This window comes from Magnolia sinica, chromosome 14, assembly GCF_029962835.1.
Source record: "Magnolia sinica isolate HGM2019 chromosome 14, MsV1, whole genome shotgun sequence".
Taxonomy (NCBI): domain Eukaryota; kingdom Viridiplantae; phylum Streptophyta; class Magnoliopsida; order Magnoliales; family Magnoliaceae; genus Magnolia; species Magnolia sinica.
In genome coordinates, this window is record NC_080586.1 from 4,494,925 (window position 1) to 4,522,888 (window position 27,964).

At 40.5% G+C, this 27,964-nt stretch overlaps 1 protein-coding gene across 6 annotated transcripts in view; it reads right to left on the bottom strand.

Moving 5' to 3' along the window:
* The window catches only part of LOC131226171 (probable inactive DNA (cytosine-5)-methyltransferase DRM3), a 55,884-nt gene extending 28,804 nt beyond the window's left edge, over positions 1-27,080 (bottom strand). For 2 of the 6 annotated variants that reach the window (XM_058221902.1, XM_058221900.1), the window contains exons 1-5: positions 26,829-27,079; positions 20,813-20,899; positions 20,230-20,358; positions 20,034-20,130; positions 15,486-15,532 (exon numbers count right to left, since the gene is read on the bottom strand). In XM_058221902.1, the coding sequence (XP_058077885.1) occupies positions 15,486-15,532; positions 20,034-20,130; positions 20,230-20,358; positions 20,813-20,821 (282 nt within the window). In that variant the 5' untranslated portion in view covers positions 20,822-20,899; positions 26,829-27,079. Of the gene's footprint in view, positions 1-15,485; positions 15,533-20,033; positions 20,131-20,229; positions 20,359-20,812; positions 20,900-26,601; positions 26,734-26,828 lie in introns of all 6 variants that reach the window. The other 4 variants (XM_058221901.1, XM_058221905.1, XM_058221904.1 and 1 more) reach the window with 4 other exon arrangements.
* Between the last annotated feature and the right edge of the window lie 884 nt (positions 27,081-27,964).

A 27,964-nucleotide genomic window follows, 5' to 3' on the forward strand; every position in this document is an offset into this window, starting at 1 on the left:
CTGTTTATCTAAAGACTATTAAAAACTACCAAGATCCTACAAGTACATTAGGTATGGGGGCCAGCCGGATGGACCATAGAACCCATGTTTTCGTCATTGGGACCCATATCTTTATCGCACACTTCCCAACTTGCATTACATCGACCTTCCTCCTTTCCCCGGGTATGTTACTGTTTAAAGTATCAGTCCAAGATGCTAGACTCCTGCCCTTATTTTTATAATGTACGTGTTATGACTACCCAAATATCAAGTTGAATAGGAGTTCAGCAATGTCAGTCAATATTAGCAACTAGATTACATAGTGTATCGGGATATTGGTGTATCTTTCATGAGATGTCTACGCCTACCATTGCAAATGGGCTCCTAATTTACCATGAAAAATGACTCACCATCTGACTTGATATCCTAGGTGGTAATAATCATATTTCGATCACACAATTCAATATGCTACCGCATTGGTTTGAAGCATATTAATACTTTTAAAGTTGATTTATCAAATTGATTGAAGAGTGATGAAATGAATGTGCAGGTAACATGCTAGACTTCTTACTAAAGATTGGTTAGGATCCTCTATATGGTTCATCAGAAGTACAGGGATACCACAGAATGCTAGTAGGCTAGGAAGTTATCACAGAAAAAAAGAAAGTGTTGCGTGGATGCTTTGGATTCTGCGTGGTCTGGAGAAGGAAACAGGACATTGTCGGTCCGACCGACAGTTTGAAGACTTTTGGCTAGGAGATAGTAGCAGAGTAGGGGACCTGTCTGATGCAGGACATGAAAAATTAAATATGATATGCAAGATTTCAGGCTTAGATCACACCAATTCAGAAACAATCACGCAAATTCCACATCCCACATGAAAATCCAAACATTCAATTAAAGGGGAATCTATGCGGGTCCAAGCCGACACAGGCTAGGACTGGACCAATAAAAATTATAAACCAAACGATGTCAAAGGGAAATAAAATCAACTAATCATGCATAAAAATCAGTCCCTAATTCAAGGGATTCCCTAATTTCAATTCAAGGAACCCTAAGGTGATAAAAAGGGGCAAATCAATTAGGGATCATGTAATCTAGGGTTATGATTTATAAAAAACGGCTATGAGCGGATAAAAGAAGATAAAAACCTGAGCCAAAAGATGATCCCGCGTGTGGACAGCAACAATGGCCCAGACGGACGTGCGTGTGATCCCGGCCGCACGTGTGTGGGGCCCACTATTCAGAAAAAGGCCACCTTGGCCCTGGTCGGCCAGGGATGGACTCCAAAACCTCCAAATTTCAGCTCGATCCGATGTACGGTTTATGCGTGATGCTCCGCCGAAGTTTCAGCTCGCCTACGGGCCGAAATCTGGAAACCTGCTTCAATGAAGAAATCTGATGTAACAAAATGACAAATTCGAAGTACGGATGGTGGGGGAAGATGGAAAAAAAAGATGATGGAAGATGGGGGTGAATTGGGATCGATGTGGCTTCGCACCACGGTAGTTAGCCCTTTGAAAAGGAAGGGCTTCGCACCCACTTTTGAATTCTTCCACAACTCACGAAGAGAGCAGAAAAATAAAGCAGGAATTTTTTTATTAACTTCAATGAATGAAAAGAACTACAAGGGGTGCCTATTTATAGGGAAAACCCTATACCCAAAAACTCACACCATGTGCGACACCTATTACTTGGCGATGAAGTAAACTAAAATAAAAACCAAATAAGGAAATCTAAAGCGTTCATGATGTTCTAAATAATAACAATAAGCAAAACCTAAAATATAAAACCAATCCGACGAGTGGGCCACGATCATGAGATCCCATGGTGGGCTTTTCTTGACTATCGGGCCACTTTTCTGAACCAAAACTTGACTTCTAGCTAGGAGGCTCTCCCTGAACGTCGTCATCGAGCCAGATCGATGGTGGGGTCCTCCTTCTACGTACGTACATGCGTAGGGGGGTGGCGTGAGTGCGCGTGATGTCCCCATCACTGTCGGTCCGGGTTGGTCTGACCGATGGCGTGTTGTCAGTCCGACTGATAGTTCGTCGGTCCAATCAACGGACTCTAGTTCTGTTGCGCGGTTTTGGGCAAATCGTGGTATTTAAGCCTAATTGCGATTAGGGCTTAATGAATACGAGTGTTTTCTCTCTAAGGGCAAAGGTTTTGCGAGGTGAGAGGGTTCTTTACACTTGTAAGGGCGTAGGAAGGGATTTTCTCAATGGGCTAGGGTTTTCTTAGGTACACATCGCAAGGGGAGATTGGATGATTCTGTAATCGAAGAAGGCTAGTGCTTTAAACTCTAAGGCTTTTGATTAGAGTGGAGATCTTTGTCGCTTTGTGCCGTGGTTTTTTTCCCTCAAGGCTTTTCCATGTAAAATCATTGTTTTATGTATTTGTTTGCTTGATTGTTTAAATTATTCTATTTATTATGATTGTTCTATCTTCGTTAAATGTGCTTCTGCAAAGTGCACGGATTGACAGTTGTATTAGATCCGAATTTCTAATACCTAGGGTTGATCCGGGTTTGTTGTGTTTCGGGATTACAACAAAGTTGTATCAAAACCAAGCTCAGTTTATCACAACAAAGTGGTATCAAAGTGTCGGGTTTAAGGACGTTCGGGAATTCAATGAAGATGTTAAAGTCTAAGTTCGATATACAGAAATTTGATGGGAAGAATAATTTCAGTTGGTGGCAATGGAAGGTTAAAGATATTTTAATATCACAAGGGTTGAACAAGGCATTGTTAGAGACTAAACTAGAGAAGATGTCGGAAAATGACTTGAGCGAACTTGGCAAGAAGGCTATGAGCACCATCTGTCTATGTCTATCGGATGAAGTTATATACAACATTCTGGATGAGGAATCAACTCGGGAGATGTGGAAGAAATAAGAAGACCTATACTTGCCAAAGTCCCTCACTAACAAGTTATTTGTGAAGAAAAAACTTTTCGGGCTACGGATGAAGAATCCAATCTCCTTGAGCACATAAACTCGTTTACAAAGGTATATAACGAGTTGTTAAGGCTCGAAGTGATGATCGAGGATGAAGATAAAGCAGTGCTACTTTTAGTATCGCTTCCTACATCATACGATCATCTCATTACTACTTTATTGTATGGGAAGCATACAGTGAAGCTGGAAGAAATCGTTGCGGCTCTCGTTTCTAACGAGATGAGGAAGAAATCAAGTGATGGGGACTCTCAGGCGGAAGGTTTAGTTGCAAAAGGGGGTTACGAATGTGGAAGATCCGTGGAGCGATCTTGGTCTGACAAAAAGAAAAGGCCTGCTAGAAACGGAAGGATGACCTAAAAAGCAAGAATAAAAAGGACACGGGCAAATCGACTAGCGCAGCACAAGAGAGCTCAAAAGGAGACCTCTCGATTTCCTCAGGTATGAGTCATCTTACAGATACGTGGATACTCGATTCGGGATGTCCGCATAATATGCCTGGATAAGACTTGGTTTGATTCCTACAAGTCCTATGATAGTGGGAGTGTTCTGATGGGAAATGACGCAACATACAAGGCCATCGGAATAGGGGTCATCAAGGTAAGGATGTTTGAAGGAGTCATATGTACTCTAGGTGATGTCAAACATGTCCCGGATCTGAAGAAGAACTTGATATGCTTGGGCATTCTAGATACGAACGGGTGCACAATCACCACATATGGCGGTGTAATCAAGATAACCAGAGGTGCAATGGTATTAATGAAGGGACATAAGACAGAAAATCTGTACAAGTTGATTTGGAGCGCAGTTATGGGTGAGGTTGCTACCACCACACATGCGGAATCCAACACAGACGACACTAATATGTGACATATGCAGCTAGGGCATATGAGTGAGAGGGGCGTGATGGAACTCCATAAACGGAAACTGTTGAAAGCGTGCAAGGTCGATTTCTGCGAGCATTGCATCTATGAGAAGCAGTGCATGGTAAGATTCAAGACTACTACACATACTAGCAGCGGGGTGCTCGATTACATACATTCTAATGTCTGGGGGCCAGTGACAGTACTGTCTAAGAGAGGAGCACGATACTTTGTAAGCTTCATAAACAATTACTTGATGAAGGTTTGGGTCTACTTCTTAAAGAACAAGTTTGAGGTGTTCGCCAAGTTTAAGGAATGGAAGGCAGAAGTAGATAAGCAAACCAAGAGACAGGTTAAGTGTATTAGGTTAGATAACGGTATAGAGTACAAAGAAGCGGAATTCATGAAATTATGCAAGGATCGGAGCATCACAAGGCACTTCTCAACTCTAGAGACCCCATAGCAGAACGAGGTGGCAGAGCGGATGAACAAAGCTCTATTAGAGAGGGCAAGATGCGGTTGCAGGCGAGGCTGCCTAAAAGCTTCCGGGCAGAAGCGGTTAACACGGCATGCTAGGTCACCATTTACAACACTAGACTTCAAGGTTGCAGAGGAAGTCTGGATAGGCAAGGATATCGATTACTCAGGATTGAGGACCTTCGGGTGTCCAGCATACGTCCACATGTGGAGTGGACAAAGGACGAAGTTCGATCCCAAATCTAGAAAGTGCATCTTTGTCAGGTATGAGAAAGCCATTACAGGCTACAAGCTTTGGGATTCAGTTTCTTAGAAGATGCTCATTAGTAGAGATGTTATCTTTGATTAGGCATCGATGTTGAAGACTAAGGACGTTGTAAGAAAGTCAGAAACACGTGGTGATGCAGAGAGATTGTCGGTGAAAGTGGAGCTAGTTGAGTCGGCTACTGTGAAATTCAGCAGGAGCAAGAAACTGACCGAAATAGTCAGTGGGATACCCAGAAAGTATAACCAAGAACAGAGAGAGACGAACCATTAAAGCTCCAATTCGATATGAGTTCGAGGACATGGTTTCTTTCGCTTTGTTCACAGGAAGTGAAGATCAATCCTTTCAAGAGGCTAAGTCTAAAAAGGATGGTGACAAGTGGATGTCGGCCATAGCAGAGGAGATGGAATCTCTACATAGGAATCGGACATGGGAGTTGGTGGAACTTCCAAGAGGTTATAGGGCTATAGGGTGCAGGTGGGTGTTCAGAAATAGGAAGCATTATCTGAGAAAAATGGCGAAAAATTCAAGGCACGGCTCGTGGCAAAGGGATACTCGCATAGGGAATGAGTGGATTACAATCAGGGTATCCCAAATCGGTTACGTATCGGCCGTAACGGCCGATACGTAACGGTAATGGTGGGACCCGTTACGCGATACGGGGTCGAAACGGCCGTTACACACCCGTAACGGCCGTTACGGGCCTTTAAAAAAAAAAAAAAAAAAAAAAAAAAAAAAAAAACCTTACCTTTTTTCCCTTTCTTTTCTTCTTCTTCTCTTTCTTCTTCTTCTTCTTCTCAAGCAGCTGCGGCTGCTTCCTGTTCTTCTTCTTCTTCTTCCTCTCTCTCTCTCACTCTCTCTCTCGCTCTCTCAATCTCTTCTTTCCCCCTTTCCCTCTTTTTTTCTTTTCTTTCTTTCCCTCTTTTTTTCTTTTCGTTTCCCTCTCTCCATTTTTTTTTAATTTGCAACAGCTAACTGCTGTAGGTACGTGTCACACAAAGACGAGCGCTGACACTCCTCGAGCTCCGAGTTGTACGAACGGTTCAAAGGAGATCAAAGTTGTATGGGCTCCACAGTGATGTATTTATTACATCTACACCGTTCACCTATTTTCAGAGATCATTTTAGAGCACCCGCCAAAAAATGAATTATATCCAGAGATCATCTGGACCACACCAAAAATAGCAGCAGGGATAATGATTTTCACGGTTAAATAATTTGTAGGGCCCATGGTAACGTTTATTTTCCATCCAATCAGATCAGACCTGAGTGGGCCCCACCATAATATATATATTTTATCCATTTCGTCCATCCATTTTGCGACGTCATTTTAAGTCAGGATTCAAAAAATTAGTAATATCCAAATCTCAGGTGGACCACACCATAGGAAATAGTGGTTATAGAATGCTCACCATTAAAAATTTCCTAAAATCCACTGTAATGTTTATTTTCAATCTAACCTATTAATTGGGTCATATTGACATGGATGAAGCAAAAACACACATGTCAGCTTGATCTAAAACTTTTCTAGCCTCCAATAAATTTTTAACGGTGAATGTTTAATTATTATTGTTTCTTACGGTGCAATTCACCCGAGCTTTGGATGTGCCTCATTTTTGGGCTCATGCCCTAAAATTGTTTGGCAAAATGGATGGACGGTGTAGATATAACACATTCATCACGGGTGAGGCCCAAAAAACTTTGACACGTGTGCTGCACTTTACATCCAAGTCCCTCCTAATTCAAGCCTTAAAAAATTGTACACGAGACATATATTAACTTGAAATTTAACATTTAAATTATGGACTGCAATTGCTAACTCACAATGCCAAAATCAAATTATTTGAATAGTTTTAATTGTTAATTTGTGAACTTTTATTTTTTAAAATAGGGCCTTTTGATTTTTTTTTTTTTTTTTTATGATTCACTATCCAATAAATGTCCACTAATTTATAAGTGGGATAATGACAATAAATGGCATGAATTTGAGGCTGATTTGAAGAATAAATTGGTCCTCCAAGTCAGCCCCAAATTAGCAACGCCATCTACCTGAATTTAATTTCATTTTTTTAAAGAACTATTGGGAGAAATGATATCAAGATGTTAAGTATATAAATTACATATTTAAAAAATTAAATATATGAATTTTGTAGTCATATTCAAGTTACCTGGTTAAAAAATTAATTAGACAGTCCGATACAACTTCTCACCAAAGAGTGGACCGTTACACCACCATAAACATGTTCCAATTTATAAATGAATGCATATTTGGAATGCTTAGAATATTCTGGATTTAATCCATATTTTTTCATATTTTTTTGGCAAAAAAAAAAAATTGCGCCGTTACGGGCCGTTACGCCCCCGTATCGCCGTTATGCCCCCGTATCCGTATCGGTTTCGGAGGGCACCGTTACGCCAACCGATACCGATACGGGACACCTTGATTACAACGAAGTTCTCTCCGATTGTGAAACATACGTCAATCAAGGTGCTACTGGCTATGGCAGCCAGTGTTGTCTCGCATATGCAATCGCATATGCGCACATATGTGCACTAATCGCATATACGACGGTGGCATATGCGATGTATGCGATCGCATAGCTGCCAACGGTCAGAAATCTATCCGTTTTCTGATCGTTGGAATTTTATTTTATTTTTAAATTCGGATTTTTTCTCTATAAAAAGGAATTCTAAGCACTCCTAGATGCCCTCAAAGCTCAAACTCTCTCTCTCTCTCTCTCTCTCTCTCTCTCTCTCTCTCTCTCTCTCTCTCTCTCTCTCTATTTTGCTCTCTTACAGTCTCTTACACAATTCCAGGCCTCAAGCTCCACTCCTCCATCCATATTTCTTTCAAGAATCAAGATTGAAGTTTCAATCAAGGGACAAGTACATACATCCACAAGGATTCAAGAGACATTACAAGACAACCAAGCTCTCCATCCATTAAATTGAACTCTCTTTCTAGTTTCTAATTTTTCCAAATTATAAATATTCACACAACACACCCACCACTCTCTCTTTCTCTCTTTCTATCTTGTTCTTTCTTAAAGTTTCATAATATCCAAGTTCTAAGTTTTCTAATAATTTCTAAGATTTTTTTTTAGTTTGTTTGTTACTTTGTTATGAGTTACAAGTTACAAGTTAGTGTTGTGTTAGTGACTTAGTGTTACAACTTACAACTTACAACAACAGAACTTTACAAGTCTACATTCTACATAATTTTATAATCAAGATCAAGGCTCAAGTCAAGGGTCAAGGATTCAAGGCAAAAGTGAAGACAACTTAGACAAGAAGTGAAGATTGAAGAATTTGGAACCTCTTTTTAAATTTGTAATTGTAATTTTGTCTGTGTGTAAATCTCTCTCTCTCTCTCTCTCTCTCTCTCTCTCTCTCTCTCTCTCTCTCTCCCCTTTTCTTTTCCCTCTCCCTTTCTAGTTTCTACTACTAGTGTAAGTGTGTAAGCGTGTGTGTGTAACTCTCTCTCTCTCTCTCTCCCCCTCTCCCAAGTCCCATCTCTTTAGTCTCTTTACCCTTAGTCTCTTACTTTAGTTTTTACTTTTTACTTTTTAGTTTACTTTCTAGTTACTTTTTAGTACTAGGCTACTAGCAATCAACACACACACACCACCAACATAATGTCTTCTTCCCAATCTTCCTCTTTGAAACCCAAGTCGAATGACTCGGTTGGAAGTATGGGCACTACCGTAGTATTACGGAAAAGACTCATAAATATGTGAGTTATATGGGTATGTGAGTTCCAGTAGCATTGCAAGGCATAAGCAACACCTTGCACATTTACCGGGGTCAAATGCAAAAGCATGTGATAAAATTACTCTAGAAATCCAAAGGGAGATCATAGAGTATATGAAAAAACAGTCAAGAAAGAGATGCGATAGTGCCCTATGGCAGGAGAAATATTTGGAACAAGATGTATATGAAGATATAAACGTAGTCAATGTAGATGAAGCTAGTCCCACTCCCCCTACTTTGACAGACTGGTCTAGACCACAAGTATAACCAATAGTCTCGAAAAGAGCCCGAGGGCATGGGCCCATGGATAGATGGTGTAGACCACATCCCGAGGATGTGATCGACCAAAGGGGTAGAGGCAAAGGGCCAGCTCAAACAACTTTAGAGAACCGGTATAAACAAAAAGATAGGAAAACCATTATTCAATATATTGCTAAGTGGTTTTACCAAACCAGCATTGCTTTCAACGTCGTTAAATCGAGAAGCTTCAAAGTAATGGTTGAGGCTATAGGTCAATTTAGACCTGGGCTTAAACCTCCTTTATATCATGAAATGAGAGAGACATGCCTGAAAACTGAAGTTGAATATACATGATCCTTCATAACTAAATATAAGGAATCGTGGAAAACATATGGGTGTTTACTAATGGTCGATGTATAAACCGATAGATCCAGTCGGTCTCTCATTAACTTTTTGGTAAATTGTCCAGCTGCGACAATGTTCTTGAAGTCCATGGATGCATCGGGTCATCCACACAAGAGAATATTTGTTTAGATTACTAGATAATGTAGTTGAGGAAATAGGTGAGGAATATGTTATACAAGTAATTACAAACAACGCAGCCTCGTATGTAATGGTCGGATGTCTTCTTATGGAGAAGAGGCGTCGTTTATTTTGGACCCATTGTGCGACCCATTGTGTTGATCTTATGTTAGAAGATATAGGTAGATTATTTATAGGTGTGATTGAAAGAGCTAGATGAATCACGGTCTTTATGTACAATGATGCCCTTTTTCTTAGTCAAATGAGAAAACACATTGGAGGTAGCTTGCTACATCCAGCAGTCACCCGTTTCGTTACAGCCTTTTTAACACTACAAAGATTACATGCAAAAAAACCAGAACTTAGAGGCTTTATAGTGTCGGCCGATTTTACAAGCGGGCCTTGGTCAAAGAAGGCTAAAGGGAAATAAGTTCAACAAACAATCCTTTCGCAAAGTTGTTGAACACAAGTGATAAGGGCGCTAAAAGCATCCGAGCTCTTAGTCACTGTGTTGCAATTGGTGGACGGGGATGAGAAGCCTGCAATGGGCTACATATATGATGCGATAGAGAGGGCGAAAAATAAAATCATTGACCATTTTAACTATAAAGACCTCGATTACAAGCCAATTTTAAATATTTTAGATAGAAGATTGGGCAGCCAAATGTTATCTCCATTGTATTCGGTTGCTTACATCCTTAACTCAGCCTGTTTATTCGCTTCTGCTAATCCAGCAGAAGCACTTATTATACATATGGTTGGATTTATTGATGTCTTGGAAATAATGATTCTAGATAGAGAAGAATAGGACAAGATTTCAAATTTGTTGGACTTCTTTACAAAAAGTGAGGGGATATTCTAAAGGGATATCGTAATAAGGCATCGAACAATAAAATTACCTAGTAAGTACTACTATGAATGTCAGTTTTAATGTCTTACAAATAGTTTTTCTACAAAGTGTCTCTAACCAACTTAAATTGTTTTTCTCAGCTAACTGGTGGGCTGCCTATGGAGTGGACCCAAACAGGAAGGATCCAGCTCTAAAGAAGCTAGCTATGAGGATTCTTGGACTCACGTGTTCTGCCAGTGGTTACGAGCGCACTTAGAGCACGTTCGAGGTGATAAGTTTAGACTGTTTAGTAATTGTAAACTTCAATTTTTTAGTTTAAGGCCTAAGGTAAATTAATTACCTAAATAGCTAATGTCAAATGCGCTTTCTTTCTTGCAAATTCATACCAAGAATAGGAATCGCCTTAAGCAAAAAAAGCTCAACGACTTGGTTTTCATTCAATACAATAAAAAATTGCGAGAACGATTCCAAACTAGGAAAGAAAAGCCTGGTTTCTTTGACCCTATCTGCTTAGATGAGTTGGATGTAGATAACGTGTGGCTCGTAGAGACAGAGGACCCAGTATTTGCTGGAGAGGACCTGACATGGCACGAGTTGAAGATGTCGCATACGGATCGACACCTGGTGAAGGTAGTACCACTCGAAGGATGGGAGGAGCCAGGGGGGCGAGTAGTAGCCGTCAACCCGTTGAAGAGATTGAGGAGACAAAAAAAGAAGATGATAATGATCAAGCTGAAGATCATCCACCATTGGATGTTGATAAAGTATTTGTACATACAGATGATGAAGAAACGAAAGAAGAAAAAGTGTATGTGGAAGAAGGAGATGACTCGACTGATGATGGTGATGATGGTGGTGGACCTGGTGGTGATATGCTACAATGGCAACTAGATCAACGTATGTAGTGTTGAATCTTGAATGTTGATATTTCATATTTGTTAAATGTTAACTATATTGTAGAATGTAGAATTGTTGATGAATGATGACTTAATATTTAATTAATTATGTAATTGATTTTATTTTAGTTAAATTAAATGTATTTCAAGGGCTAATGGCATATAATAATTTATTCATTTTTTTCTTAATTTATCCCTATTTTTCTGATTTTTTTTTAATTTTTTTTTAAAATGTTAAAAAAAAAAAAAAAAAGTGTGCGACCGCATATGCGCATAGGCATATGCAATCGCACACGATCGCATATGCTATTTAACAACATTGATGGCAGCAGAATCCAATTTGGAATTAGAGTAGCTAGATGTGAAGATAGCATTCGTTCATGGGAAGTTGGAGGAAGTTATTTATATGAAGCAGCCAGAAAGATTTGAAGAGTTTGGTAAGGAAGATCACGTGTGTAGGATGAAGAAGTCATTGTATGGGCTTAAGCAGTCTCCGAGATAGTGGTACAAGCGATTCGATTCCTAAATGGTGGAGATTGGTTATATCATATGTGAGTATGATTGCTGCGTATATTACAGGATACTTGAGCATGGGTCCTACATTCTATTAATGTCATACGTTGATAATATGTTGATTCCTACAAAGGACAAGAAGGAGATACTCTTGCTTAAGTCTTTGTTAAGCAATGAGTTTGACATGATGGATATGGGCGTTGCGAAGAAGATCCTAAGCATGGAGATTCACAAAGACGGAGAATCTGAGAAGTTGTAGCTGTCTCATAGGGGATACGTGAAGAAGGTGCTAGAAAGGTTAATGCAGGGGCATTTTCACACCGGGCTCGAGTGGGTTAGCTTGTGGGATGGGGGGACACACTCGAGGTGGGTGGCCCGTGTGAGGCAATACCCATGTGATGCGGGGCCCACAAGGGGGGTTCAGCCGAGGTCCTAACCCATGCGATGTGGGGCCTAAGCTATGAGATAAATGAATTAATTTGCCATGCTCCATCAGTCCGAGCTTTTAAAGCAAGTGGTTAATTGTCCTGCAACAAATATTAATGCATGGGCATTTTCACACCGGGCTCGAGTGGGGTAGCATGTGGGATGCAGGGACACACTCGGGGTGGGCGGCTCGTGTAAGGCAATACCCATGTGATGTGGGGTCCACGAGGGGGGTTTGGCCGAGGTCCTAACCCATGCAATGTGGGGCCTGGGCTATGAGATAAAGGGATTAATTCGTCTTGCCCTATCAGTTTGAGCTTTTAGAGCATGAATATATCTTACAGGCAGTTAGTGTGGTCAGCAAATATATGACGAATCCAGGAAAGGAGCATTGGAATGTTGTTAAGGGGACATGGAGCTTCAGGTGGAGTTATAGGCTACGTGGATTCGGATTATGTAGGAGATCCGAAGAACAAGAGATCCACTACAGGATATGTTTTCACATTAGTAAGCGAACCGATATGTTGGAGATCTATGCCATAGACTACAATAGCATTGTTTACAACCAAGGCGGAATATATGGCTGCGACAGAGGCATCAAAGGAGGCGCCGGACAAATCGTCTTCATTCTCTGTTCGGTCTCTCTATAACCAGATGCACAGACTGAAGCACGAACCCAAGAAAAACCTCTCCTTTCTCTGGAAGTATGAAGCCCCCCAGAAAATCATAGTGTTTGGATGGCTGGCAGGGAAAAAGAAAATCCTTACGGTGGACAATCTGAGGAAGAAGGGGATGGTCCTCCCCAACATATGTTTATGTTGCATGCGGGCTAAAGAGACAGTGGACCATCTGTTGCTGCATTGTATGTTCGTTCGATCCATTTGGGCTGAGATTATGAATGAGTTCAATTTACATTGGTGCTTTCCGGGTGAGAATAGCCAGTTCCTTCAAGCGTGGCACGGGGTGCATATTGGCAGGGTGAAGACAATTATCTGGAGGATGTCTATTCTTGCGGTTTGGTGGTCGGTGTGGGGGGAGAGGAATAGTAGATGCTTCAGGAATATTTCTAATATGGCTGGCTCAGTGGCAACTAAGGCCAAGCGTCTGATGATTGAGTGGGCCTCCAACGTTAAGGACCTTTATGGTCAAGACTTTTTCTTCTTAGGGCTGTAATTGTGGGCTGCTTTCTTGGCAGCCTTTCTCTTTGTTTTTTGCCTTTTTCTTAATGAAATCCTTCATCTTTCAAAAAAAAAAAAAAGGTTTGATATGAGAAATCGAGCTGAAGCAGGAGTCGATTCGGTTGCATTGTAATAGTCAGAGCACTATCCATCTATCATTGAATCAAGTGTATCACGCAAGAATGGAGCACATTGACGTGAAGTTCCAAAAGATACAGGAACTGATGCAAGACAATTAACCATTTGCTCTAAAAGCTCGAACTGATAGAGCACGGCGAATTAATCCCTTTATCTCATTATCCCAGGCCCCACACCCATGGGTTAGGTCCTTGACCGAACCCTCCTCATGGGCCCCACATCCATGGGTTAGGTCCTTGACTGAACCCTCCTCGTGGGCCCCAAATCCATGGGTTCCACCCCCTCGTGGGCCTCAAATCACATGGGTTCCGCCTCACACCAGTCACCCGCCTCACACGGCCCCCAAATCACATGGGTTACGTGGGCCGCCCATCCCGAGTGTAACCCCGCATCCCACAGGCCACCTTACTCGAGCCCTGTGTGAAAATGCTCCCGCATTAAGAACTCATTACTTCATGAGAGATTCAGTTTCAAAAGATTCATACGGACGAGAATGCCACAAACATGTTGACAAAGCGGGTGACCATAGACAAGTTCAACCAGTACTTGGGCTTGATCAATCTCACTAGCCATTGATGATATTGGGCACCCTTGCACATGGGTGTGGATGGAGCTGCATTCCAGGTGGAGGATGCAGGGAGTAATATACACTCAAGGCAGAGGCTTGTACGGCAAATCTTAAAGGTGGCTTGACATAATACAAGTCAAGGTGGAAATTGTTATGAGGATACCTTCGATTCTACGTCATCTGGAGCAGGAAACAAGACACTATCGGTCCGACCAAAAGCAGCAGAGCAGGGAACCTGTCGGTCCAACCGACAGCGTGTTGTCGATCTGACCAACGGACTCTAGTTTTGTTGCATGGTTTTGCACAAATCGGGGTATTTAAGCCTAATTGCAATTAGGGCTTATGAATATGAGTGTTTTCTCTCTAAGGGCAGGGATTTTACGAGATGAAAGGGTTCTCTACACTTGTAAGGGTTTGGAAAGGGATTTTCTCAAGGGGTTAGGGTTTTCCTAGGTGCGGGAGATCGGGTGATTCTGTAATCGGAGAAGGTGAGTAGCGTAAACTCTAAGGCTTTTGATTATAGTAGAGATCTTTATCGCTTTGTGCCTCAGTTTTTTTTTCTCGCAAGGGATTTCCACGTAAAATCGGTGTTCTGTGTTTGTTTGCTTGATTGTTTTGGTTATTCTGTTTATTGTGATTGTTCTATCATTGTTGAAGTGCTTCCGCAAAGCACACGGATTAATGGTGGTATTATATCCAAATTTCTAATACCTAGGTTGATCCAGGTTTGTTGGGTTTCGGGATTACAACAAAGTTGTATCATAGCCGAGCCTGGTTTATCACAACAGAAAGAAAGAAAGAAAGAAAGAATGAAAGAAAAGCAAAAAAGTGTGTTATGAAGTGACTTAAACTCAATGTGGTAGATATACGAGAATGTGGGTGGAGATCCCGATTCCGGATGATTTTTGGTTTTATGGAGCCCTCTCTAAAATAGGAGCTTTCACTTGGTTGGTGTGCAGGAAATGAATCCTAACCTTGGACAATCTCCAAAAGAAAGGATTGTGCCTTCCCAACATTTCTCTCCTTTGCATGTAGGACACCGGATCAGTAGATCATCTCCTCATGCACTGCCCTTATTCTAGCCAGATTTGGGTCCACATTTGGGGATTATTCGAGGTGAAATGGTGCTGCCCTCAGTCGGTCCCGCATCTAGTATGGGCGTGCCATGGAGTACATCTTTCAAGGACAAGCTATCCATTTGGAGGTTGTGCCTACTTGCATGTCTATGGAATATATGGGGAGAACACAATGCCTACTACTTCGACAATTCCCACAAAGTGTGGGAGGAGAGGCTTCGGAAGATTAAGAGAGATGTTTGTGAATGGGTCGTGGTTCTTATGCATATTGACAAGAATGAAGCTCGGTCTATTTTGTTTCCCTATTCTTCTGCACATTGTTTTTTCAGCCAGCTTATGCTAGTCCGTTTTTCTAATAAAATTCCATTCATAACTCTTCATAAATAAATAAATAAGCACTCAATGTGGAGTCTTAGACTATGGTTTGTCCAAATCCCATTTTGCAACAAGACTTCTATATTTCAATGACAGAGGAAAAATATAAATATATTAGAATTTATTTGGTTTGATCCTGCCCTTTACAAATCCATTAGACTTTCGGATAAAAGTTACAACCGATAGTCTTCATGATCATGAAACTAAAATGTCAAATGGTGAGGAGGTGTCCTTTAAGAGTTCTGAACAAAGTCAAGGCAATTTGACCATGGAACATAAATAAAGACCTGTAAGACAAGTACCACTATTAAATAACTTCCGTGAGTTCCCAAATCTGCCTGAAACAGGCTTAAATGATTTCAAGACCTGGCAGATGGATATAAGTTTATGGCATGCAAAGAATGATCACTTACAGAATATGTAAACAGAGTCTCCAGTAACATGTCAAAATCCTCTTCACCTGGATATAAGGGAAAAAAACACATAATAATCAAATCCCAATACTAGTCATTGGACTTGCAAAATAATTTTCAAGTTCAAAAATAATTTAGTGATGTATTTATCATGACCGCACAAATACAAATTGCAAGTAATGCATAAATGAATGCACAGTGTTCATGTGTATTCACACATGTATATATGTATTGTTATATAAAACGGCGTGTGGTGTTTGTATTGTTAGGACTTAGGACACTATGGTGTTTGTTACTTTCTTTTGCTTAACTCATCAGTGGCTTGCTCTTCTCATAACTGGCAAACATGCACAAGGTTTGAACCAATGATCAGATTGGCTATTACAAAGACAGGCCATGGACTAAATCTCACTGATCTAATTATATTTAATGACTTTTGGGGAAAGAAAATCGATGGATATAGAATTTTAAAAGAAGAAAGAAAAGGGAAAAAATCCAGCAAAAATTCCTTTTGACCGTTCATTTTTTTCCTAGAAAATACTCCAATCCAAGGGTTTAGATTGTCCAATCCGTATGAAATTTGTGATATGGCCCATCCAAGTTAGGGCCTGCCTGATGATGGATTTGCATCTCATATGTGTTTGCCACATGTATGAAAAGCAAGTCACTGATAAGTTAAGAGATGGAGAGTAACAAACTCAGGGGCAGTTTGGCATCACTACGAATAAGAGCTTATTTGCTTATTCTATAAAAATAAAAATAAAAAAAATAAAAAATAAAAAAAAAGGCTTTTATTTCTGAATTAGACTATTTGGTAAAGCTTTAATTTTAAAACTTATTCTTTTAGAAACAAGTTGAAAAGGTCTTAAAAAATAAGTGATGGGGAGGTCACTTTCTCTTTTAGAGCCTATTTGGCTTAAGCAGGTAGACATTTTTGCTTATTTTTTGGACAAGTTTGTCCTGAAACTTTTAAGTAATTCCCATCTTACCCTCCTCTCTTCTCCTTACAATCTCTCTAAGGTGGAGCCACGTGATGAGCAACCCATGTTGAAGTTGGGGCTCCACATGATAAATGGTCCATATCAAGGTGGGCTCACATAATGCACAGTCACTTCAAAGGTGGGCCCCACATGACGGATGCCCCACATCAAAGTGTTGCCCCACATGATAGATGACCCACATTAAAAGGTGGGATCCATATGATGGATGGTGGACATTGAAGGTGGGACCACATGATAGAAGGTTGACATCAAAAGATGGGCCTACATGATGAATGACACATATTAAGATTGGGCCCACATCATGGACTGTTGACAGGAAACGTGGGACCCACATGATGGATGGTGAACATCAAAGGTGGGTCCTACATGATAGATGGCCCACATCAAAATGTGGGCCCGCATGATAGACTATCTACGTCAAGTGGGCCCCACATGATGGACGATCCATAGCAAAGGTGGGACCCACATGATGGATGTTGGACATCAAAGGTGGACCCATATGATGAACAACCCATATTGAAGGTGCCCGCCACATGATGAATGGTCCCCATCAAGGTGGGCCCACATAATGCACGGTTGACGGACGATCCACATCAAAAGGTGGGCCCACATAATGCACAGTTGACATCAAAGGTGGGCCCCACACGATGGATGACCCACATAAAAGTGTTGGCCTAGCATGATGGACCATCCACATTAAGTGGGCCCCACTTGATGGACGGTCCACATCAAAGGTGCGACCCACATAATGGATGGTGGACATTAAAGGTGAGCCCATGTGATGGATGGTTGACATCAAATGTGGGCCCTCATCAGTGTTTGAAATATCGATACTATCGGCCGATATTATCGTTATCGCACCCCTGCGAGACGATACAGTCACGATAACCCCCGGAAGATACCTAAAAACTCAAAATCCAGATATTGGCCGATATATCATCGATATCGCACGATATTTTGACGATATCACGCGATTTCCTCTCCATTATTGTCGAACATCGACATCATCATCCGAAAAAATCGGGAAAAAAAAAAATAGAGAGTGGATTTCGGTACGTGTAGAAGAGATCACCATGATCGGAAGCTTTCATTTGGTGGGCGATTCGAATTGAAGCGTCATTCCTAGGTTACCGCAAATAACATCTCCGATTTTGGAGAGAAATCCGGAGACATCCGATGAGATTTGGGAGATATTTTAGGATTCTGGTTTCCGGAACCCTCTCTGTTTGAAAACCAAAGGTCGTTCGAGCCTTTTTTCTCGGACGCGGATTAGCTACTGACAGGTTGTGTAGCGAGATCGCTACTGAAGTGACGTCACCAAGTTACGTGGGTCCCACCATGATGAATGTGTTATATCCACACGGTCCATCCATTTGGAGATATCATTTTAGGACATGAGTCAAATAACGAGGGGGATAAAATTCTGTAATGGACCCCACTACAGAAAACAGTGGAGAAAGTGACATACACCGTTGAAACCTTCCTAAGGGCCACCGTGATGTTTATTTGAGATCCGACCCGTTAATAAGTTAAAAAAGGCATTATAAAAGGGGAAAAAAATATATCAGCTTAATCGAAAACTTTTGTGGCCCTCAGAAGTTTTTAATGGTGGGCGTCACTCTCTCTACTGCTTTCTCTGGTGGGGTCCATTGGAGCTTTGAATCTTAGTCATTCTTAGGCTAATGGCATAAAATGTTCTCTCCAAATTAATGGACGGTGTGGATACAAAACATACATCATGGTGGGGCCCACGGAACTTAGTGACGTCAATTTAGTAGCGAGTCTCGCTACTCAGCTAATCCGCGCCCTTTTTTTTATTGTAATCGAGTACGTGCGCACGGCGCACCACCGAACTGTGTTGACGTCACCAAGTTCTGTGGGTCCCAGCATGAGGTATGTGTTATATCCAGGCCGTTCGTCCATTTGGCGAGCTCTTTGTAAGGCTTGAGCCGAAAAATAAGACAGATCCAAAGATCAACTGGACCACACTGCAAACAGCAGTGGTAGATTGAACGTTTACCATTGAAACCCTTTTGAGGGTCACCGAAGTTTTGGATCAATATGATATTTATGGTTTGAGTTCATCTCACTGGCAATGATGTTATGAACGGTATTGATGGCACGTAAACATCATTGTCGACCATGGGGAGGTTTCAACGGTAGGAATTTTCCTACCCACCTTTTCCTTTAGTGCGGCCCACTTTAGTCTTAGATTCTGCTCATTTTTGCTCTCAAGTGCTAAAATGATCTCAAAAAATGAATGGACGAGGTGGATTTCTTACAAACATCACAATGGGCCCCACATAGGTTTTGAGCGAAGGAACTTGGTAGCAGCGCCCCACCCCAGTGTGGTGGGAAGTGGATCCCCTAGTGAGCAGTGTACTTTGTAAACTTTGTGGGCCCACTATAATTCATGTATTTTATCCACTCCGTCCATCCATTTTACCAGATAAATTTATGGTTTGAATGAAGAGAAAAAACTATTATTAGCCTGAACCAAAACTTTTGTGGCCCCACTAATGGTCAATCACCATTGTTTCCTATGGTATGGTCTACCTAATTATTGGATCTGTTTTATTTTTTAGATAATGTCCTGAAATGATATGGAAAAACGGATGAACAAGGTTAATACTGAATATAGTTGTCTTAGTTCAATCGGACAGCGCACAGCTTGGGACCTTATACAAAGGAAATTTATTATGTACACTTCTTTTTTGAAACTTTATGATTTAAAAGTGTGTATTAAGGGCTTTTTTAACAATCCCCAAAGTTTCATTAAAAAATTCAACCATTTTCCCAATGTTTCCCCATGTTTCCCAAAAAGTGCGATAAATTATGCGATACAAACGATATATCCCGTGCGATAACCGATGCGTATCTGTATCCCAAGGGTGCGATACATTGTGCGATACCGATATTTCGAACACTGGCCCTCATGATGAATGACTCGTATCGATGGGGAGCCCACATAATGAATGGTCCACATCAAGGTGGCCCACATAATGGATAGAGTGGCCAGACATGAAGGCTAGCCCACATCAAAGTGTGGCCCTTGTGATGGACATTCCACATCCAAGGTCTCACATGATGGACGGCCCATATCCAAAGTGGCCCAACGTGATGGATGATCCACATTGAAGGTGCGTCCCACACAATGGATGGCGGACATCATAAGTAGGCCCCACATGATGGACAAACCACTTCAAAGTGGGGCCCACGTGATGGCCACATCAAATGTGGATTCCACGTGGTGGGTAGTGGACACTGATGGAGTTGTAATCTTTAAAAATGACATCAACTACCCCTACAAAAAGCTCTTATTTGAATGTTTTGCCAAACGTGCTTATTTCATATAAGAGCTTTTTTTAGTTTTGAAAACTTGATTTTACCAAACAAGCTTATTTAAAACAAGAGCTAGAATAAAAAGAGCTTGTTAGAGTAGCTCTTTTTTGAAAAGCTCTTATTAGAATAGAGTAGAGATGCCAAACGAGCCCTTAATAGGTTTTATCATATGTAATGCATGCATGTATGTCTTATATAGACTAACCATTTTCCTCAAGCACTTTCTCAACAAGAGCTGGTGAAAACCCCATCCCTACAAAATTTGATTTCAAATGACTCCAAGATGAGCTTGCGAGACTTCCCTATAACCAAACAAGAAAGGAAAAGGAGATGAGCAATTCCTAAAGAGTTAATGATAAAATATTTGAATCCACTGAACTAACCCTACAGGAAATATGCACCTCAATGGGCTTCGTGCAAACTGGCTCCGAGGACAGCTCCCAATCCAAAACCTCAACCTTTGGCATGGCTGCTATCTTGCCCTCTTGGTCTTTAGAACCCTCACTGTCCGCACAATCTACCATCTTGTCCTAAACAATGAAAAGAAGGCAATACAAAGAAGACGTGAGTTTAGGTTTTATGTGTATGCCTGACCACAGAAGTGGCCTTCTCTTGTTTGACCAAGCAATGGCACAAGTGGGCCCCACCTTTGAGGAACCTAAGTTGTTTAACTGGTGGGCAACATAACAAGACTGGCCAAGCGCAGATATCTCCTCTATCAGATGATTCGAATGATCATACCTGTCCAAGGGGAGCTTTGCAAATGGACAGTTGTTGCTGATGATCCACATTCAACAAAGGCCCAAACAGGCTGTTAGGATCACCTAAAGGAGGAGATTTTAAGAGTACTATCCACGATGAGGCCACCATATGAACGGCTTCGATCCCCATAAGATGGGACCCGCATGCACAATTTGTTGAGTCTAAACAAATTGTTTGTACATTTCCTCATCTGAGTTTTAAATAAAATAATAAAAACACAACCTTTGACATCAGACACCCACGAAAACTACCATTTTGGAATGGTATGAGAGGCAACACAGATTTTTAGCATGACTTCTTAGTAAATCTCTGCAATAGTAATTACATAACCTAATCAGCCAAAACTATTATAATTGCTATGAAAAAGTTAAAAAAAGGTATACAAATTATGAAATTAATTTATCTAACAACCCAAATAAAACGGAAAAAGTAGTATATAAAAACCACTGAATGGTAAAATGAAATTGCAAAAAAAAAAAAATCCAACATGTCAGTATTGTGATACCAACTCACATTCTCAGGCCATAAAAATAGGGTTGCGTTAATTTGTTGAAGAAAAAGGAGTCCATAAGTATATATTCTTATTGAGAAGCAGTTTGCTTGCGCAGCAAGCAATTTTTTGGGGCTAGTTTTGTAGGGGCATAAAGCGGAAAACAGATTGCTTTCTGCACAAAGCTTTCCATCTTTGTCAGTGATGCAGATGGCTTTGGTTTTGGCAGCTCGTGGTGTTCTTCTCTCTTATGACACTCTAAGCGAGAAAATTACCGTCTTTGACACATGATTCAAGGTTTTTCCAAAAGAAGCAATGGCAACAAAAGGTGGGAATTGGTTTTAGGTGCTTGTTGGTTGTGTTAGAGTTATGAGATGGGGCAGTGACTGCCAGCTTGTGCAATAGGTGAAATTCATACCATCAAAGTAGCAAATTTTCTTATCCATATAGTTAAATATTCATTTTGGTTTGCCAGTGAATGTAGTCACTCATCATGGAGAAAAACATATATCTTACATTTCTACTTTCGTCATACCTTGAATCTTGCCATGAGTGATTGATTTTCCCTCTAATTTATCATACACAATGGTTGTGGTATACATGCCGTGGGTCACAAGATATACTGCAGTTGGATTCTTGGGTTTCGGGATCGAATTATATAATGGTGGATTTTTGCTGTAAAAAGTTCTACCAGAGTGTCACTACAGTTGTCATTTTGAGGTGGAAAAACTGGAAAGAAGCATCTTGAGCACCAAAAGTTGAAAGTGGAAGACTAGCTTGTACAACTCGGCCGAGACAAGGCATCTCAAATAAACCAAGAACAATGACAGATACATGGGAGGAGCTTGATAGGAGGACCCTATCAATTCTCCCCGTGTCCTTAGTGGATAAGGTTGCGATTGGTAGCATCAAAGCTAAGTCTAATTGTGGGGAGTGGGCTTGTACATGAAGTTGAAAAGTTTGTATCAAACCGAGTCATTGACAAATAGACGGTCTATTTTCAAACAGAGATTATATTTGTGGAAGATGAAGGCATACTTAAAACACTTTTAATAATATCTTCTTCTTTTTTTAAAGGTGACAACAATTTTATTAGAAAAGCACCAAGAAAGTGCAAAAACCATACAAAGTGATGTAGGGACATGTGATGACCTAATCCTAGATGCATGTATAATCAGGTTAAAGAATGTTCAAGTAAATACACGAATCAACTAACCGTTTCCAATCAAAGGGATTAAGTAAATTTCAACACAAAGATGAGGTCATTCCGTCAAGATCATGCCCCTTAGCATAAAATCACGTAAACAGTAAAAAAGAAGGATCTAGAGATATGAGGATATCCCAAATCTAGTAGAAGTCAGTCCACGATTAAGCTTGGATCTGATTCTACTGACTAAGCATCCTTCTTTTCCGTTTGAACTAGAAAGGAGATATGCAAAGAGGAACGAAAGGGGTAAAAAATGAACGGTTCGAAATGAAGAAAGTACACAAGTCCTTTTGTCGTCAAAAAAAAAAAAAAGGAATGATTCTTACCTTTTCCTGCACCTCGAAGATCTAGAAAGAAGGAAACCTGAAATCAAGGTGGAATCCTCAACACCCAAGGGTCAATCCTGAAACCCTAATCTCTTGAATAAATAGGAAGAAAAAAGACGAATTTCTATTTATTCAATAATAATGAAAATAGGGTTTCTCACAACGTATATATAAGCTATGATAAAAGTAAAAGTGCACTAGAGCCCCTGAAAACAAGAAAAATAATAAAAAGATGAAAAATAAAGAAAATGCAATAAAGCCCCTGAAACAAGAAAAAAGAACAAAAACGCCTAAAACTAAAACACCCGTGTGGTAGGGTGTAAAATCCGACCCATGAATTTATAGTCAGGGTGCGGTCATGCCACTCCTACACTCATAGCGCGTCAGAAAATGGGTCTAATGAACCCAATATCCATCTACATCAACTCCTCCACTCCGGTATTCTGTCGTAGACGCCTCCTCCTCTAGTACACTCTAAAGGGTGCACCACCGATATCCGCATCAAAGAAACTAAACACCAAGAAACATCCCAATATGAACTATGCCGCCCCTCCCCCCCAAAAGGGATCAAGTTTGAGATTGGCAATGGGGAGAGGATGGTGCGGTTTTGGGAAGATGGTGGCTACTAGTTAGGTGAGAAGTCGCTTTAAGTGATGTTCCTGCAATTACCGAACCTAGCGCCGGAATGCAACATTCCAATTTCTTGGTGCTTCTCCATTAGAAGCGGAGTTGTCATTTGGTCTCCTTGTCGCAAAAACTTGTTCAATGAGGAAATTGAAAACTCTGCAAATCTCCAGGGCCTTCTTTAGGGCTGCTCCCTGACCCTGGAAGAACAAGATAGAATGCAGTGGAAGGCAGATAAATTGGGGCATTTCTCAATTTGTTCCTTGTACAATCTGATTCGGATTGCGAGAGCAAGAGGAAGCCATGCATACACCTCCTTCATCTGGTCCTATGGTGTGCCGCCTAAAGTGATGGCATTTAGTTGGGAAAAAAAGAGTATTGGCAGTGGACAATCTCCTAAAAAGACCTATCGTGCTACTCAATATGTGCGTGTTGTGTACAGCGGATGCAAAATCAATCAACCACCTATTCATTTTTTGCCCTTTGGCCCAAATAATGTGAAGGACAATTACAAGAATACTCAATGTCTCATGGGTGATGTCGGAATCAATCGAAAACCTTTTCTTGGCTTGGCATGGTGTCGTGCCGAGTTGGGGAAGGATAGAGGGGTGTGTTGAAGATTGGCATTTTTATCAAGCCTTTGGGCTTTGTGGGGTGAGAGAAATGGTAGATGCTTCCAGACAAACACTCCGGCAATCGAAGTGTCTAACAAGGCAAAGCTCCCGTAGTGGAATGGCCCTCTTATGTAAAGGAGCAAGTTACTTGTGATCCTTCTACCTTTTTAAGAACATAATTTTCTTTATACACTTTGTATGTTGTGCCATCTTTGCGCTTTTCTTTTCAATGAATTACCGTTAGATTTCAAAAAAAACAAAAAAAAATTGAAAAGAAAATTTGAAAAGAAAAGGCAATAAAGCTTTATAGAAATAAACAGATGATAAGAAATCATCCTTCCCCATGAGTAATCAGACAACTGCCCCCTAAACTAACCTTAACTCCATTTTTTCTTCTTTTTTTGTCTGAATTACTGTTCAAGGAGGACTGGAACCAATCAGTAGGCCTCAAATCTGCATCTCCTCTCTAGTAGGGGCATGCATTAACTAGTTTAACTAACAAACTAGATGAAACTCATTGAAATACTTCTTCTGGCAATCCTTCTCTATTGTTAAAAGTCTTGTTGTTTCATCCTTTCCAAATTGACCATAACCCTGCTAAGAAAGCCAATTTCCACAGCCTCCACCTTCCTTAACTCCATATCCATAATTCTATCTTGGAAATGCTCAGTTTGTAAAGGAAGCAATTTGTCTTGGATAGTCAAATGTTCAGTTTACCTTAAAAAAGGTATGATCAAATAACAAGAATATCAATGCGGGCGGAATGATGAGTGTGCCAAAAAAGGTTGATTTGGCATTTAACTTCACCAGGTTTTAGAGAAAAAGAAAAAATGATAATTAAAAAAGTAGAAGACTAAATGTTTCGCATGGCACATTTGGTTTTTGCCATCATGGTGAAATTTTTTGGCATTGTGATATCAAAATCATATTTCTAAGCAACAAAATTTGGTTTTATTAAAGAGATACAATCCTGAAGGCGTCATCCTCAATGGATGCAAGTTGCAACTGCATTTTAGTCAATTTGGACATTAGTATGTGGTGTCCAAGGCAAACTTTTTTTGGGATGTAAGAGGAACAAGATTTACTTCATCTTTTTACGTAAAAGGGTTTCATTTGCAAGGATCATCTGTTTAAGTAAAACGATTTACTTCATCTTTTTAAGTAAAAGGGCCGCCTAGACATGAGTCAGACCGAGTGTTGGCAGTTGCTGGAGTTGGCCGCCATAGACGTCAATTGCATAGTGAATCTCTAGTTGTTTAAGGGCCTAGCTTGACACGTTCCATGAGTCCTAGGGCTTTTGATGTATCGGTTGTTAGAAAAATAAGGAAAAAAAAAAAACATATTTTGTTTTGTAGTGTTAGCTATTCTCCTTTATTTTTTGTGTTGGTTTTAGTCCCTCATTGGAAAGGAGATGAGAAGAGAAAACCTTTATATTAAAATCATTCACTTGTTGTTTGTATTGGGAACCAAGAGTATGCCATGGGAGTAACCTCGCGCACGCACCCACGCGCAAGCCACAGCCGCAGTCATAGTCGTGACGTAGTGTAGTGTAGTGTGGTGTGTCTTTGACTCAACCACTTTAGTTTTCTCTGCATAGGCGACGTCACGCACATGCATGCGTGGACAGAAAGCCATCATGCACTAACAAAAAATTAATGAGCCGGAATGCACCGACATATCGTTAATGCGCCACCCAAATGCACCTCAAGTCCAACAGCTATCTCTAATCTCTTTATAAAGGTTTCTTGTTTCTCATTACAAACACACAGAAAATATGTCTCTTCTTCTTCTCTCTGGTTTTTTTTCTCTGGGTTTTCTCTTTGCATTCTTTTTTCTAGGCAAATTAGATGGAGCAACATGGGTTCATGTGGTTGAGATCATGTGTACACCCTTTTTTTTTTTTTTGAAAGATAACGATTTTGTGTTAAGAAGAAAACAGAATACACACACACACACAAAAATAATAATAATAATATTATTATTATTATTATTATTATTAATAAATTATTAAAAAAAAAAAAAAAAAAAAAAAAACAGGATAGAAAAGAAAAACAGGAAAAAGGCTCTGCTGAGGTAGCAGAAACCTCTAAACTCCTAGAAAAATAAAATCAAGCCATTCATCGTGGAGGAGAATTATCGTATCCTGGGGGCAAAGTTGTTGAGACCTAGTGCATCAAGGATCTTCCTTGTGGAGCAAATCTGTCTTTAAGACAGTGACTATAACGTGCCTCAGCTCTCCATATAATATTTTTTATTTCTTGCTTATGATATTTCAATTTTCTGCTTTATCTCTTTATTAGAACCAACATCAGTTAGGTCCTTAACAGATATAAATATCCATATTTATTTGCCTGTGGGTGAAGTCACACACCAACTCGTTGATTGTAATCAATGCATGTACTAGTCTACTAGATAGCGCTTGATTGTAATCAACCAATGTAATAGTCTATTACATTGCACCTGTGGGAGTTCTGTGCACTCATTACCAGTCCCAAGCCCAGATAAAGGAGGGTTGAGTCAGGTTGGCAGCCAGTGTCAAACTTCTGCCATAATTTTCATCATGAATATCATGGGTGTAGTCACACACCATGATGAACAACGTATATCATGTGTTTGCTTTTTCGCTATCCCTTGATTTTTTTTATTTTGTTTTCAGCCACAACAACTGTAGGTATTCCACCCGCACCAGATACATTTCAGTTGAACGGCGTATATTTGTTGTTCATGTTTTGCCCTCTCTTGAATCTCACCTCAATTGCTGATCTCCGCCCCAATTCATCACCCACAACGGTTGTGGGCGTTGTGCGGGCACCAGATACACTGAAGTTGGGTATTATTGTGGCGGAATTCGCAACGGCAACAGAAAAGAAAACAGAGAAATCCTACAGAAACCGAAACGAAAAACGAAATGCAGAGAGAATAAATAACACAAATGAAAAGAATACATCATTCTAAAAAAGAAAATGCCACTACTTACAGCAATCCCTTCCGATCTGCCAGTAACAGAAGTGTATTTCTGTACTACTTCATCTCCAGAATGGAAAATCGGTGTATGCAAGTACAAAAATGGTAGTTACGGAATCTGCAGACACAATTCCTCTTTAAAAATTCCAGAAAAGAAATTAGATTATCCAGACATGAAGATTCGAGCCTCTGTTTTGGGGGGAGAGATGGAGGGAAGAGGGGAAGTGAAATGAAGAGAGATAGGTGGGGAAGCGGATTGCCTGTGCCCCGGGCACAGAGATATACATGTGCCCGGGGTTGTGTGGGGCCCACAGAGATGTCCGTGAAAAATCCACTCCGTCCATATGTTTTTAAAGGCCACAAAAGTATTGTTTTATAAGAATAAAGCAGGTCCAAAACTCATGTGGGACACACCAACGAAAAAGTGGTAACAGAAACGTCCACCGTTGAAACATTCCTAGAGCGAACCATGACGTTTATATTCCATCCAAACCGTTCATATGGTTATTACCACTCAGATAAACTGTAGGTACAAATATCATCCTGATATAAAACTTCTGTCAACCCAGGTGTTCAATCCCCACTATTTCGTATTGTATGGCCCACATGAGTTTTGGATTTATCTGATTTTTAGAATACTGTCTTACTTTGATCTTTCAAAACAGATGGACGGAGTGGATTTGTCAACGACATCTCTTTAGGCCCTACAATCCCCGAGCACAGGAATATCTCTGTCCACGGCCTCACGGGCAATCCACTTCCAGCTCTGTGGAATGCCGTACTCTCGCTTTTACCGAGAAAAATAATTTTTTTTGGTGGACAGCACTGAACTGATTTGCAGAGGCACGCGGGAAAGTGTTACTTCTGCTAACTGAATGCCACGTAGGACAATCATACATCAGATCCATCCAGTCCATCATGTGAACCGTTATATTTTGACCGTTTACAATAAAAATCAGTTAAATATAATCTTGATTGGGCCACTCAATAAAAAAAAGTGTAAAATCATTTCTAAAACCTTTAAATTCGGCTAGTGCGGACCACTTGAATTTGAAATGTCTTAATTTTCGGGTAATCCGTTTATCCTGTTATGGTAGGTCAGATGAGTGGATAGGATGGAATATACGCACTAGAAGTCTACGTACAGGC